Source organism: Mytilus edulis, chromosome 10 (assembly GCF_963676685.1).
Source record: "Mytilus edulis chromosome 10, xbMytEdul2.2, whole genome shotgun sequence".
Taxonomy (NCBI): Eukaryota; Metazoa; Mollusca; class Bivalvia; order Mytilida; family Mytilidae; genus Mytilus; species Mytilus edulis.
Genome location: NC_092353.1, coordinates 3,031,936 through 3,047,203, shown reverse-complemented (window position 1 = coordinate 3,047,203; position 15,268 = coordinate 3,031,936). Strand labels below are relative to the sequence as shown.

The 15,268-nt window shown below is 32.4% G+C and overlaps 1 protein-coding gene across 6 annotated transcripts in view; it reads right to left on the bottom strand.

The window, feature by feature from the left end:
- The window catches only part of LOC139493151 (DNA-directed RNA polymerase III subunit RPC2-like), a 49,556-nt gene that overhangs the window by 7,270 nt on the left and 27,018 nt on the right, over window positions 1-15,268 (bottom strand). For 4 of the 6 annotated variants that reach the window (XM_071281321.1, XM_071281323.1, XM_071281322.1 and 1 more), the window contains 16 exons: window positions 14,988-15,077; window positions 13,092-13,254; window positions 12,178-12,331; window positions 11,656-11,730; window positions 11,092-11,190; window positions 10,266-10,393; window positions 9,588-9,673; window positions 9,146-9,269; window positions 8,220-8,378; window positions 7,406-7,532; window positions 6,086-6,229; window positions 5,591-5,639; window positions 4,581-4,598; window positions 3,737-3,842; window positions 3,401-3,497; window positions 1,378-1,575 (listed from right to left, as the gene is read on the bottom strand). In XM_071281321.1, the coding sequence (XP_071137422.1) occupies window positions 1,378-1,575; window positions 3,401-3,497; window positions 3,737-3,842; window positions 4,581-4,598; window positions 5,591-5,639; window positions 6,086-6,229; window positions 7,406-7,532; window positions 8,220-8,378; window positions 9,146-9,269; window positions 9,588-9,673; window positions 10,266-10,393; window positions 11,092-11,190; window positions 11,656-11,730; window positions 12,178-12,331; window positions 13,092-13,254; window positions 14,988-15,077 (1,817 nt within the window). Of the gene's footprint in view, window positions 1-1,377; window positions 1,576-3,400; window positions 3,498-3,736; window positions 3,843-4,580; window positions 4,599-5,564; window positions 5,640-6,085; window positions 6,230-7,405; window positions 7,533-8,219; window positions 8,379-9,145; window positions 9,270-9,587; window positions 9,674-10,265; window positions 10,394-11,091; window positions 11,191-11,655; window positions 11,731-12,177; window positions 12,332-13,091; window positions 13,255-14,987; window positions 15,078-15,268 lie in introns of all 6 variants that reach the window. The other 2 variants (XR_011656929.1, XR_011656928.1) reach the window with 1 other exon arrangement.

The window sequence follows — 15,268 nt, the reverse complement described above, 5'->3', positions numbered from 1 at the left end:
TAATTTTTTTTATTACAGTACGTGTCATCTTTTGTTTTATATTGTTAATGAGTTAAAGGTCGTATTCATATAAAGAGCTACTGTACATTAATAGCACTTCAACGCAAAGCTATATGCATGATAAATGTTAGTTTACATCGTATTTTTTTCTCAAGAAACCTTTTTTTTTCATCTTTCTCAAGTAAAACCAAACTTTGAGTTTTCTATTTTGAATGACAAAATCTCGGAAAAGTTTGGTAAAGAATTAATTATAATTTGCATTTTAATGCAATAATAAATCATTCCGCATTGCTTCTCGTTGATTCCTACTGCATGCATTGAAGATAATTTCAGTAAAACTGAAACTTAAGTGAGTATGGTCTATCAAAATTTGAGTTCTATTTTCTGTTGATATTCTGTATTTTTTTGCCGATTCCCGCCGTGCCCTTTCCTTTGATGAAAGAACCCTCCCTTTCCAGACGGCCATAGCAATAGACCACTTTCGAGTTCATCCGTCACCGGCAAAAACTCGTCAATTATACACGCCTTTATGACGTCATTTACCAGATAGAGGGGCTCGCCTGTATCCCTGCACTATTTACGTTCATCAAGCGTCTTAGTGATCGTCTTTGTGCAGGATAAACTAGAAATAATGGTTGCTCTGTAGGTACTTACTGACATTTCCCTAATGACAGCAGTGTTGATTGTCAATTTTGAGAATTCAATTTGTCGAATAATTCGTACAATATAGAATTATAGTTTTCCAACCACTCGCTCAACATTGGAAGGAAGTGACGACGCCCCTAAACGCACAAATGACGATGATAAAGGCGCGTATAATTGACGAGTTTTTTCCGGTGACGGATGAACTCGAAAGTGGTCTATTCCAATGGTGATTCCGTTATGACGTCGTTGAAACAACGTTAAATTACGGGAAACAATAGACGACGTTTACGTTTGTTATTACCTCCCCTGAAACTGTTGGATATGCCCTTAAATACTAATGTTAATGAATAGCGTGTTTTTTAACTAATTTGTTCTATTATAGATTTAATCTAATAGGTCTTTTTTCATCATGGAACTTGAAAGTTTTAACATAAATAAAAACAATCTAACTTGGTTACTGACAACAATTATTTCACATGTATCTGAAACTGAGTTGACACGATGTCCAAAATGGCAAATGACATAAACATTTTAGTTTGCAATTTTTATGCTATACATTTCTATTTTTGTAATGTTCTATATATCTGTTAATTTGCTTGACATTGTTTTAAGTTTTTTATATATAGAGATCACCAAGATGTTGTATCCATTTCATTTTCAACATGAACAAAAATTTCATAGAGATGAAAACAATTTGCTGTCGATTTAATTAGATGCCATGACAACACTTACCTAGCACCATAACCAATCAAACAGTCCCTTTCCATTTCCCCCAGACGTAACCCTCCATCTCTAGCTCTGCCCTCTGTAGGTTGTCGTGTCAGGACAGCGCGGGGACCTTTAGATCGAGCATGCATTTTGTCCATCACCATATGTTTTAACTTCTGGTAATAAATAGGACCAAAGAAAATATAGGCAGATAATGGCTCCCTGAAAAATAAAACATAATTTTCACACAACAAAATCAAGACTTTTATGAATTCTTTATTACTCCTGGATACCGTTTTTTTTAAAGATTTTTTAGGGTTTTACATCTTATATAAATTTGTTAAAACTATGAAATCAATTATCCTTGCTTTAAGTATTTTTTCCTCAAAATATGGTGCATAGTGAATCTTTTGTATATAATTATAAAGAAATAACCTAATTATTTTTTTATGTTTTTATGGCCCCGCAATATAGTTGTCGGTGCTGTATAGTTTTACCCTTGTCCGAAATTCCGTAATTCCGAAATTCTGAAATTCCGCAACAAACCATTATAAGGAGCCTTGAGATATTGGGTTGATTTTTGGTATGTGAGTTAACTATAATGAGTTACAGATCAAGTTTAAGTTTCGTTCTGCTCCACTAATTTTTGCCGAAATTATAGGCTTTGGATTTTGAGAAATTGTTGAAAATCGCAGTTATACAGACTTTTTTACTAAACGCCTTCAGATATTGGGCTGATCTTTGGTATATGAGTTAACCATGATGAGTTACAGATCAAGTTTAAGTTTCATTCTGCTCCGCTAATTTTTGCTGAAATTACAGGCTTTGGAATTTAATAAACTGTTGAAAATCACAATTATACAGACTTTTTTTTCTAAAGGCTTTTGAAAATCACAGTTATACAGATTTTGTGTCCACATGTGTTATTGAAATTGCAGATTTTTCAACTTTTTGGGACGGGGCCATTCGTGTAGTTTTTTACAAATCTAGTTTCTGCTACTTCCCTTAATGTCACTTTTTTCTAAGCAAGTGTTTTTAAACCAATTGAAGACAGACATCTAAATAATACACTGCTTTTGAGTTATGTCATTCACATAAAAGGTTATCAATTATGCCCGCCTTTATGGAGCGCTTTTATGATATCAGATAAAGGGGATCACCTGTAGCCCTAGGCCTGCACTTTTAAAGTTCATCACAGATCTTTGTGATTGTCATTATGCAGGATAAGCTAGAAATTATTTTTTTTTTTCGGTATGTACTTCATCCCAATACCCTAATGACTACATTGCTGATTATCAATTTGATTCCCTAATGACTACATTGCTGATTATCAATTTGATTCCCTAATGACTACATTGCTGATTATCAATTTGATTCCCTAATGACTACATTGCTGATTATCAATTTGATTCCCTAATGACTACATTGCTGATTATCAATTTGATTCCCTAATGACTACATTGCTGATTATCAATTTGAAGAATTTAGTTTGCTGAATAATTTGTACAATATAGAATTATATTTTTTTAACCACTTGCTCAGCATGTAAAGGAAGTGACTATGCTCCTAAACATACGAATCTTGTTCACTTAAACCAAAGTTATGGACAGAAATGCAACAAACTCGAGAGTAGTGTATTATAAGCATCATAGAGAGCCGTGGTGTAGTGGTTAGTGCATCGTACTACTAACACAAAGTTTCCTGTTTCGATTCCCGGTCCAGGTTAAAATTTCAGGGACTGAATTTTTGGCTCTCCCTTGACACCATTTGCGTGTATGGTCTTGATGAAATGATGTTAGCCCGTTGGAAGGGGACAATAAATGGTTGACCTGTGTTAAGAGAGACCCATATCTCTTGCAAGTAAAAGACACCCTTGTAGATTTTGAAAAAGAGCATGCTAATGCCGCTACCAGGCAGCACTCGCACCTGCAAAGTTGAAAGGGACTATTATAAGTTGCAAAACTTGTTTCCCAATCCACTATAAATAAATATGTTTAAATTAAAAGCAAATACCTTTATTTTAGTAAATATTTTATCCGTCACTTACCCTGTGATTCCAGAGGTAACATAATCCTTTCCTAGATAATTAAATCCATGTCTGACGAGATCCTCTGATAGATCCGCAACTTTATCTCCAGCGAAGGCTGAAAAAATAAGGGATATATCAACTGATAAAGAGATACCCTGATAAATCTGTTTGTTTGTTAAAACCAAGCATTTAAATATAATCGTGTAAAATATCTACATGGTAGACATAAATCTGAATTTAAATGCAACCCTCTTGAAATTGAACTTTTAATTTGGTTTAAAATGACATATAGATAATTTACATGTTTGAATTATCAATTGACTAAACTGCATATTATTTTGATTTCTAACAAACCTGTGCCATCATGAAATTTTCCATCTAAGACACCAGCCTTGCTGCCCATCAATTCTAATAATTTACCAACTGTCATTCTACTGGGGTAACCATGGGGATTCATTATCTACAATACATATACAATATGACAATTACTTATAGACACAGATGTTGCCCCCGCTTGAATACAATATTATAAAGGGACAATAAAAGTGACACTACCCAAATTTGTACTTGATCTGAGTTTTGTGTATAAGTCTCATAATATTTTGTTGGGTCAAACTTACATAACAGAACAAAGCTAAAAATGTAGCAATTTTCATTTTATAAAGGGACATAACTCTATAACGGTTAAAGTGAAACCACCAAAATTCAAACTTGATCTGTGTTTTGTTGTAATAAGCATTGTGTATAAGTTTGATCACATTTGGGTGACACAAACTCAAGTTAGAGAATGGAAACTAACAATTTTGCAATCTTCCATTTTTAAAGGGGTATAACTCTAGAACTGTTAGAGTGACACAACTCAAAGTTAGAGAACGGAAACCAATTTTATTTTTGGATGATCAGACATACGTTCAGACAAGGGTAAAACTCAATGCCCCCTCCGCTTCGTCAGGGGCATAAAAGCTCACTCGTCAAGAAAAATACATCTGCTTTTGTATATAAATCTTCAGGAAAAAAGGGAGAAACTATAATGCCCTCCTGATAAATGTTTTTCAATGTACATCCAAGTACTTCTTTAACTCTTCATTTTTATAAAACATGAATGGAAAATTTTACATAAATGTAATTGTAGTTGTATCAAGCAGGATATTTAGTAAAACGTATCAACTACTGCATAAGTCTTAATATTTAAACTTACAATATCTGGACATATTCCCTACAAAATAAAAGATATTATATTTTAGTTTAGTTTAAGGAAAAATAAAGCAAAAACCAATTTCTTATCATATAACATCCTATGTTTTTTATATATATATAAATTGACAAATATTGTACATCTCCTTTGATCAATAACTAAGCTGTATGTTTGTACTCCTTCTGATCCAGCTACTGATTATAAAATCTTGATTAACGTACACCCAAAACAGTCCATGTATCAACTTATCTTTCAATCTTGATTTGTTGAATTTGTATATAATTTAACTATTCAACAAAGGAGTAGGTCCAGTAAGACCCCTTTTTGTTCAAATGTAATTTTTTAGTTATTTATTTGAAAGAAGAATGCTTCTGCTACACAAATATGGGTTGTTTTTGACAATACAATGCACATATATCAGGTACGAGCATCATTAAGTCATGCTAAATTAATGAAATCTTCACAATTTTAGCATTTGAATTAAATTTTAGACAGTTTCCGTCTTAAATGAAAGTGGCTGCATTTGTGTTTATTCTTAATATTGAAATGTAAGTTGTATTTGATGATAATACATAACATATATAAAGATTGAGGATGAACACGGATGCGGCCGCTATTATTTTTGACAAAAGACATCTTTTGGCATATTTGATAGATTTTTCATATTTAGCTTGAATCGGAATGTTTTTAATGACTAAATCAGTTAAAACCTTTCACATAAACTAATTGAATCAACTAAAATAGACACTTAAGTCATGTAAGTGTTTAAAAAGTGTCAAAAATCTTTTGTCAGATGAACCTGAAATTTGAGGCCAAAATTGGCCCTTACCGTTCCTACTCCTTTTAAAGTATTAACTTTTTAAATATTGCTAAAGTAACTCATCTTTCTTCCATTCACTTTTCTTCAGATTGATCTTAGTATCTGAGCAATTTTGATTTCAACACCAGATTTTTTATAAATATATCTTCATAAATTTGAAATAGTACAATAAACTAGTGGTGTTAGAACTTACCAGGTCAGTAAATGGCATGTCTTCTTGTGGCACTATCAGTCCACACACCCTATAAAATTGTAGAAAAAAGACATTAACACTAATTAATAATTAAAATTTCACAGTATACAATAAGTCAGAAAAACAAAAGTATATGTTACCATCAGTTGATTGAGAACAAAATGTTGCAGCAATATTGAAATAGTAGTTTTTAAATAGTTTTAATATCAAGCAAGTATAATTAGGCTCTGTGAATTAATGCTTTTCCAAAAATATATGTGCAGGGCATTATTCCTTACATACAACACAGTTTCTGTCTATACATTCTTCTAGAGAGAGTAAGGTGGAATCTGTGGAAACATCTTCAACAAGTTGGTCTGTGGTCTTGCTGGATTGACAAAATTTGACAAAAACTATATAAAGAGCTAATATAAGGATACATGATTAGATTCTTTTTTATTTTTTTTACATAAAATTTAGATTTATAAGAATTTACACTAATTTAGTTAATCTTACCCTTTCTGTCCATGCCTACTGCTAAATTTATCGCCTATTTCTGGTCTCCTTGTCTGTCGTAACAACATTTTTATGAGGAAGGACTCCTCTGTGTTAGAAGAAATCATAACCTTTTCTATATATGACGGTTCTATTCCTTTATACCTAAAAAAAGAAATAAAAGTATTTATAGCATTGTTACAATTATCTCCCTTAGAACATGAACATTTTTATGAGGAAGGACTCCTCTGTGTTAGAAGTAATCATAACCTTTTCTATATATGACGGTTCTATTCCTTTATAGCTAAAAAAAGAAATAAAAGTATTTATAGCATTGTTACAATTATCTCCCTTAGAACATGAGCATTTTTATGAGGAAGGACTCCTTTGTGTTAGAAGTAATCATAACCTTTTCTATATATGACGGTTCTATTCCTTTATAGCTAAAAAAAGAAATAATATAGGGTTATTGCATGAATATTGGGGAATATTGTCCCGAGTAGAACTTTATATTGCACGAGCTTGCGAGTGCAATATATGTTCTACGAGGGACAATATTCACCAATATTCATGCAATAACCCTTTTATTGTATAGCAATATAATATTTGAAAGTAAAAAATTGTTTAAACTAAGATTTTGTCGTTGATGACGTCATGAATTTTGAAGATTTATTGCACTAATGCAATATTAGAATTTATTGCACGCTAACTTTTGGTTACTTTCTGTGGGAAATATTATATTGCTATGCAATAAAAGTATTTATAGCATTGTTACAATTATCTCCCTTAGAACAGGAACATTTTTATGAGGAAGGACTCCTCAGTATTTGAATAAAATCATAACCTTTTCTATAAAGGATGGTTCTATTCCATTATACCTGCAGAATTCAAATAAAGTATAGCATTGTAAGATATCTCCCTTAAAACATAAACGTTTAATATGATTCAGTATACAATGTATGAGCTATATTATCTGATAATTCCTAAAGAAATTGCGACCTTGAATGCCTTTTCTACATATTCTGGCCTTTGGCTGCCAATTGTTTTCAAAACAAGGTATCCCGGTGAAGGTAGAAAGTACAACAAACAGTCAAATTAGTTCAGAATCTTTGATGTTATTGGACACATAATTTTTTGGTGGATATTGAATTTAAATCAATCTGCAATTTGTATGAAAGATAACATTAGAAAATAGCATGTTTTTGTTGCTGATGATATTTAATAATATTTGATGACATCTAGATTTCTATTTTGATAAGCTTGCATTTTTTAATACAATCTCGTTGACATTTATGCCCTTTTTCATTTCATTCAGCCAGGAGGTCCAGTCAAAACACTTACATTATTGGCACGTCCCTATAGTCCACTTGTCTGGGTTGAGGGGGTCCAGCAGTTGTTGCTAATGAACTGACAGTAACAGCAGGGACGGCTTTGTTTACAAGAACTTGTCTGTTATCTATCCTCTCACCTACAATCATACAATATACATTAAACAAGCAATAATCAATCAATAAATCAATTTATAATTTCGATAAAAAAAAAACCGAAGCTTTTTCATTTACCTCTTTTAAAACAAGAGTCGATTTAAATATAGACTTGCCAAAATACTCAGACTCAGGGTATGTAAAAGTTTCAAAAAGATTTTTTTTTTATCAATACAGAGGACAAAGTTAATTTTTGAATAAGTACAAGTTTGATTGAATCATGAATTGACAGTATCTTTTGTAGGAAAATATTTAATCAAAGTATGGTTTGTTTGATCTCAGTTCTTCATTGGTCAAAATTCAATTATTACTTTGTATTTTCTTGCTTTCCTATGAATTTCCTATTGTGACGGCATGAAAAAAGGCGACCATGCCTGTAACGTCTCATAAAAAGAACACATTTTTATGCAGATACATGTATTTTGAAAAGTACGAATAATTTTGCCTGCATATTATTTAAAATCATTTTGAAGAGACAGATTGAACCATTAAACCTTGTGTAATACAATATTTATCCATTCTCGACAGTTAAATTCTTAATATTTAAAATGCACGGCCAGCCTCATGTTTTAAATTTGAAAATTAACTGCCGCAATGTGATAAATATCGAATCACACTTGATGCAGTGGTAGAATCTATATGTATATCCAACACAGGAATGATATACCAACCTGGAGCACCAATACCATCTGAGTCTAGTGGTTCATGTTTCCAGATCTGTTTATGTGTGGTAGCATCTAACATTGGACCCATTACTTTGTCAAACGTGTCATTAGCATACCTCTTCAATACAACAGACTGTTTTCTGTAAACCAAACATCTACCAAAACCTACAATTTTATATGTAAATGTATATATAATATATGATAAATATCAGCTATAAATAAATATGTTTCTTATTTCATCTAATTTTTGTGCCATTTTCACATTTCTTGATCTGTGCAAGAAAAATATTTCCCCTCACTCCATCTGTTGACTTCAAAATTTCTTGGTTTCTTTTGTATTTTCCTATTGTGACGTCAAGAAGGCAACCATGCTTGATGACGTCACGTATAATGAACACAGTTTTCTGAAAATCTTTGAAAAGGAAGGATAAAAATCATTAGAAACACAGATTCCAACACTATAAACTTATATATCACGATATATTTTTCTGCTCACAACCATTAAATTTTAAATTTTAATTATTTAAAAACATATTAAGAATTAACTGTCGAGAGTGGAGAAATATCTTAACACACTTGTTACAGTGGTGGAATCTATATTTCTGAAACCACTAGCATATCTTATTTTAAGTCAGCTTAGTCAGAATAGTGTCTGGGTATGGTGACATGTCTGATATATTTGAGCCAGCATGTTTATAAATGTAGGTCTTTAACAAAGCAGGTTTCATAATCATATCATAATGCATTTTTTGTACTGAAAATGCCTTCACTATTTGCCACAGGACATTTTAAAAAAGCATTTATCATAAATCAATCAATGAGAACATCTCTATATTACATTATGCAATATAAAATGATTTAGTTGTCTCCCTTTGAAAATATGAATATTAATTAGAAATTATTACCACATTGACATACTTAATTGCACTTACCTCTGTCCACAGAAGCTTTGTTAAGAATAAGAGCATCTTCTATATCATACCCACTGTAACTCATAACAGCTACCGTAGCATTGATTCCTGCTGGTAACTTGTCAAAGTTTATCATTTCTATAGTCTGAAACAGAGAGGAGGCCAATTAAAATGTTTGTCTTTAGAATGTTAATTTGTATTCATCTATGTAGTAGCTAAAAAATATGTCACAAAAATATCATGGGAAATAAAAACAGATTGGAGTCAAGTGCACCTGCATGTCAGAGCAAGTTTCGAACTCACAACCTTAGTGTTGACTAACTAGTGATTACATAAGTAGAACTACATTATTAGACCACATGGCCACCGAAGCCCTTAGAACCTAACAGAAATCAAGCAGTCACGGCAGATCAAACCCCTGAGCCAGGGAGGACCCTGTATATTGTATCCATTGTAATCTTACCTTAGATTTGACAAGTGGTGCCTGTGGATAACACAGCAGGTATAGTAATGTATCAATTCTATTTCTCTGATTATAACCTATGGTTCCTGTCAAAATAATAAAACATATATAAATCTTATTCTTTTTTAAATTTTAATTCATCATAAATAATATGCTATTTGAGTGTATCAAGGCCTCTTTGTAACATAATTTATAGGTCAGTGCCGTGGGTATGCAATTTTATCATTCATATTTTTTTCAATTTCTAACATTACAAATCTTGTCAGGGAATTGTCAATATTACCGTGTATCTGTGCTCTTTAATGCATACTTGTAGCATGACCATCATCAAGCAAAGAATTAAAATTGGTGCTCTTAGGCCATCTTAAAATTGAAGTTAGGTGAGAGCTTTTGCTCCTTGCAGTGTTGAAAACTCACTATGCAATATTTATCACAATAAAATAGCTGGTCCTTTGAATTTCTTTTGTCATGAGCAGTTACAGATTTCTGCATGTTTGAAATATTATAATTAATACCCCTGTATTCAATTATATAAAACTACTTTTTTTTAATGTGAACTGCTGTAATTTCCATATAAGGTTGCTTAATAGACAAGTTAACATAAAAAATCAGTACCAGTAACTAGCTTTACTGCAATTCATTGAAATAACCCATCCCAAACTTCCAATTATAACCTACCCATAGCCTGTTTCCCCATGGCACACTGATATGTATTCCTAGGGGACTGGTTATGATGAGGATAGGGTATTAGTCCAGCACACACTCCCAGTATTGTGAAGGGTTCTATCTCTAGATGTGTTGTATCACTAAAACATGCAAACATATATATGTTCATCAATGAACTGCTTCATAAAGTGTGTATGGCTCAACTAGCAAATGTTTTTATAAAGCATATGGTTTTTCTTTACCAACACCATCTCCTGCCAGGCACAACATTAAGTCCAACTATAGGATAAATCCCTTTAGTTTCAAACGAAATATCAAAACTAAATTATCAGAATCTACAAATGCATAGAATGCCATATTCAAAAGAGAGGAAGAAGATCCCAAAGGGTCATCTGAATTTATAATTTAAGAAAAACTAACAACAGCATGGCAAACAAGGAAAAACATCACAATTGACAAATAACAGTCTACAAAACACAACAAGGGATAATCAATGACTGAACCCTACCAAAAACTGGGGGGGGGGGGGATCTTTTGACACTACACTACGAAGGACAAATTTAATTCAGTGTAAACCTCAAGTTTTAAAAAGGTATATTTCTATTCTTTTCAAAGCAAAAGTTCGAAACTGATCATTTAGAGTTGAGTTTCGCCTCTGTGAGCAAGTTTTGTTCAGTCATCAAAATTTAAGATTTTTATACAGAATGTTATAAACATTCATTAATCAAGTCAAGATTTCAAAACGGCTTAAAGTAATGAAAATGTAATTTATCAAGAGGTATTTTACTAGATCATGTAATTTATTTGTAAATATTCTCATCTTTATATTTAATCCTACCTGTTGATCTGAGATTCATACAAAGCTATCATACAATCATTTTCTTCATTGACATCTAAATATTCCACTAAACCTTCCTTCAGAAAATCATCAAAACTCCTGTCAATGAAAACAAAAGTATAATTCTGTTTTAGTTTGATTCATTGCATACCAGAAATAAATAATTCTGAATACAAAATGCACATATTTCATAGAAAGTTATTCAACATATAACAAGTAGCATGTGCAAATGTTTGTAGCATAAAAAAGGTATTGAGACTTAAAATGTATATTTCCTTGATAAAGATTTTTACATACTGCATTTAAAGGTAAAAGTTTTTTCTATTCTATCAGTATTACAGTTAGATATAGTTTGATCTTGTATCTTAGACTTCACTTTTTTGTATCTCTTCACAAGATAAAACGATAAATGCTACTGGAATATAAGACTTTACTCCTGTCTTTGTCTATAGAGTCACAAATTAACCTGAATTACTAACTTAATTCTTGTATTTTTCTACCAATCCACTTATAATTCTAAGTTGTTAATTTTAAATGCATATACTCATCAAATAAAATGCATACCTGAATCCCTGACTTAATTCTTGTATATGTTTATCTTGAACCAGAGGTCTTCTATTCTTCACTATTATATAAGGTCTGAAATTTATAGTCAATGTTATCAATGGCTTATATGTTCAGTATCACAACATACTTCAAATAACTTTATCATGTTTTTAAATGGGAATAATATCTAGGACAAGTGGTCAGTTAAAACTGAAAATTATCTTTAATTATAGAGATCAAGTCTCTTTACTTTCTATCCTTGTTAAATTATGCTTTATTTTGCAAAGACTGTACATTTTATATGTATAAAATAAAACTGAGAATGGAAATGGGGAATGTGTCAAAGAGACAACAACCCAACCATAGAGTAAACATCAGCCAAGGCCACCGATGGGTCTTCAATGCACAGTTTGTTAATCACTGATTTAGATTAAAAGGGGTAGTGGATTTAGAGAGGCGAGTGTGACCACACCACATATACATGTGCCTGACCACTTTTGAAACATATTAAGATATATCAATGTATTACTAGATACTCACCGACACAAACGACCACCATCAGTTGATATATATACACATTTATGACTATGATTACAACACACCGACACAAACTCATTAATAAATCCAGCTCTTCTCATCTGTCTAATTGTTTTTACAAGTTTGTTATAGTTTCTCACAACTCCAAGTATATTTCCTGTAAATAAACACAGATATATAATTATATATGGTCTAATTATTATATTTTTCAAGGAAATATGCTACCAATAAAATTGAGAATGGAAATGGGGAATATGTCAAAGAGACAACAACCCGACCAAAGTGCAGAAAACAGCCCAGGGGCACCAATGGGTTCTCAATGCAGCAAGAAAATCCTGCACCTGGAGACTGCCTCAGCCTGCCACCAAACAAAAATGTGCACCAGTTCTCTAAAAATGGATGTCATTCTTAACTTCAAATCGTATATTAAATGAACTGAAATAAAAAAAAAACATACAAGACTAACAAAGACCAGAGGCTCCTGACTTGGGAAAAGGGTGAAAATGAGGCAGGGCTTAACTTGTTTCAACCCTCTCTATATCTGTAGCCAATGTAAAATTAGGAAACACACAGCAATATACACAGTAAAACTCAGTTTAAAAGATGTCTGGGTTTGATGTCAGAATTGGTAACAAAAGAAACTTAGCAAAATTTCAATGATACTGACAGTTACTGACATGCCAGATTCAGACCTCAATTAAACTGATATAAAGATTACCGTATGTCTTCATCATATGAATATATGTACAAAAATAAATCAACTGGTTAAAAAATAAATATAATACATTTGATGTGTGCTATAAATCATGATTCTTTGTTTAAAGTACATGTGTGTTTGATATAAAATGTCTGATTATTTAAAAGCTTTCAATTGTCAAATATATCTTTAAGGCTGAATCAATGTAACAACCACATACCATTTAGAAAGACAATGTAAACTTCCGAGCTGGTCATTTCTTCTCCACTCAGGAGCTGTATATCCTCCACACCCAGGTTAAAGGCCAGTCTAACTATAGGGGCTTCCTCTAAATCTGTCGTTATATGGGTCATCAATGCCAAATTTTTCACTAAACCACAAGCCTGAAGTAATAGAAAGTTTGCTGTATAAAAATTTAAACAAACTAGAAGTAAATTAAATAACTATTACTAACATACTAAAAGTGATCTCACTTTACATACTGTAAAAAAAATATCTCATAATGGAGTTACACAAAAAGAGCAGAATCATTTTATATCACTCAAAGGTGTTAGGCTTATAATAAGATAGCAGCCAATGACACAAAGTTAAAAATATACATTTAAAGGTACGTTTGTGAGTATGATGTTTCTATTTGATTATTGTTATCTTCTCACATGTCTTTTTTCTTTGCTGTTGATTTCTATCATTCCTACAATATTATCTGTTTTTGTTTCATTATGTTCATATATTTCAGTAGCTACATGTTTATGGATTGATAAAATTACATATAGAAACATATATTTTTGTTGACCACTGAAATTTGTTATTCACCCTTAACATGTACTCCATGAAAAGAAGATTACAATAAATAATAATGAATCCATCTTTTTAAACCTATTGGTTTGATATACTCTAATTGTCATCCCTAGGTTTTCTAGTCTTACATTCCCTTACTATATATAATTACCTCCCCTTCTGGAGTATCACTTGGACATAACTTTCCCCACTATGTATAATTACCTCCCCTTCAGGAGTATCACTTGGTCATAACTTTCCCCACTATATATAATTACCTCCCCTTCAGGAGTATCACTTGGACATAATGTTCCCCACTATGTATAATTACCTCCCCTTCAGGAGTATCACTTGGACATAACATTCCCCACTATATATAATTACCTCCCCTTCAAGAGTATCACTTGGACATAACATTCCCCACTATATATAATTACCTCCCCTTCAGGAGTATCACTTGGACATAACATTCCCCACTATGTATAATTACCTCCCCTTCAGGGGTAACACTTGGACATAACATTCCCTACTATATATAATTACCTCCCCTTCAGGAGTATCACTTGGACATAACATTCCCCACTATGTATAATTACCTCCCCTTCAGGAGTATCACTTGGACATAACTTTCCCCACTATGTATAATTACCTCCCCTTCAGGAGTATCACTTGGTCATAACTTTCCCCACTATATATAATTACCTCCCCTTCAGGAGTATCACTTGGACATAATGTTCCCCACTATGTATAATTACCTCCCCTTCAGGAGTATCACTTGGACATAACATTCCCCACTATATATAATTACCTCCCCTTCAAGAGTATCACTTGGACATAACATTCCCCACTATATATAATTACCTCCCCTTCAGGAGTATCACTTGGACATAACATTCCCCACTATGTATAATTACCTCCCCTTCAGGGGTAACACTTGGACATAACATTCCCTACTATATATAATTACCTCCCCTTCAGGAGTATCACTTGGACATAACATTCCCCACTATGTATAATTACCTTCCCTTCAGGAGTATCACTTGGACATAACATTCCCCATTATGTATAATTACCTCCCCTTCAGGAGTATCACTTGGACATAACATTCCCCACTATGTATAATTACCTTCCCTTCAGGGGTAACACTTGGACATAACATTCCCCTACTATGTATAATTACCTCTCCTTCAGGAGTATCACTTTGACATAACATTCCCCACTATATATAATTACCTCTCCTTCAGGAGTATCACTTGGACATAACATTCCCCACTATGTATAATTACCTCCCCTTCAGGAGTATCACTTGGACATAACAATACCCACTATGTATAATTACCTCCCCTTCAGGAGTATCACTTGGACATAACATTCCCCACTGAGATGGCTGTAATGATCTAGGTCCACTCACTTTCCTCGTCTTTTCAAACTGTTAAATCAATAAATAAATTTAAAGACCAGACTTCAAGCTGTTAGGCTTCAAACATATCATATGATCTGCGTCTGATATACATGTACAGTGCTAATACTTTGATTGATTTTGGAACATTCAAATATGAAATAAAGATGAATGTTAATTATTGTTATTGGGTTCTGATATTGCATCAATTTTCAAACAAT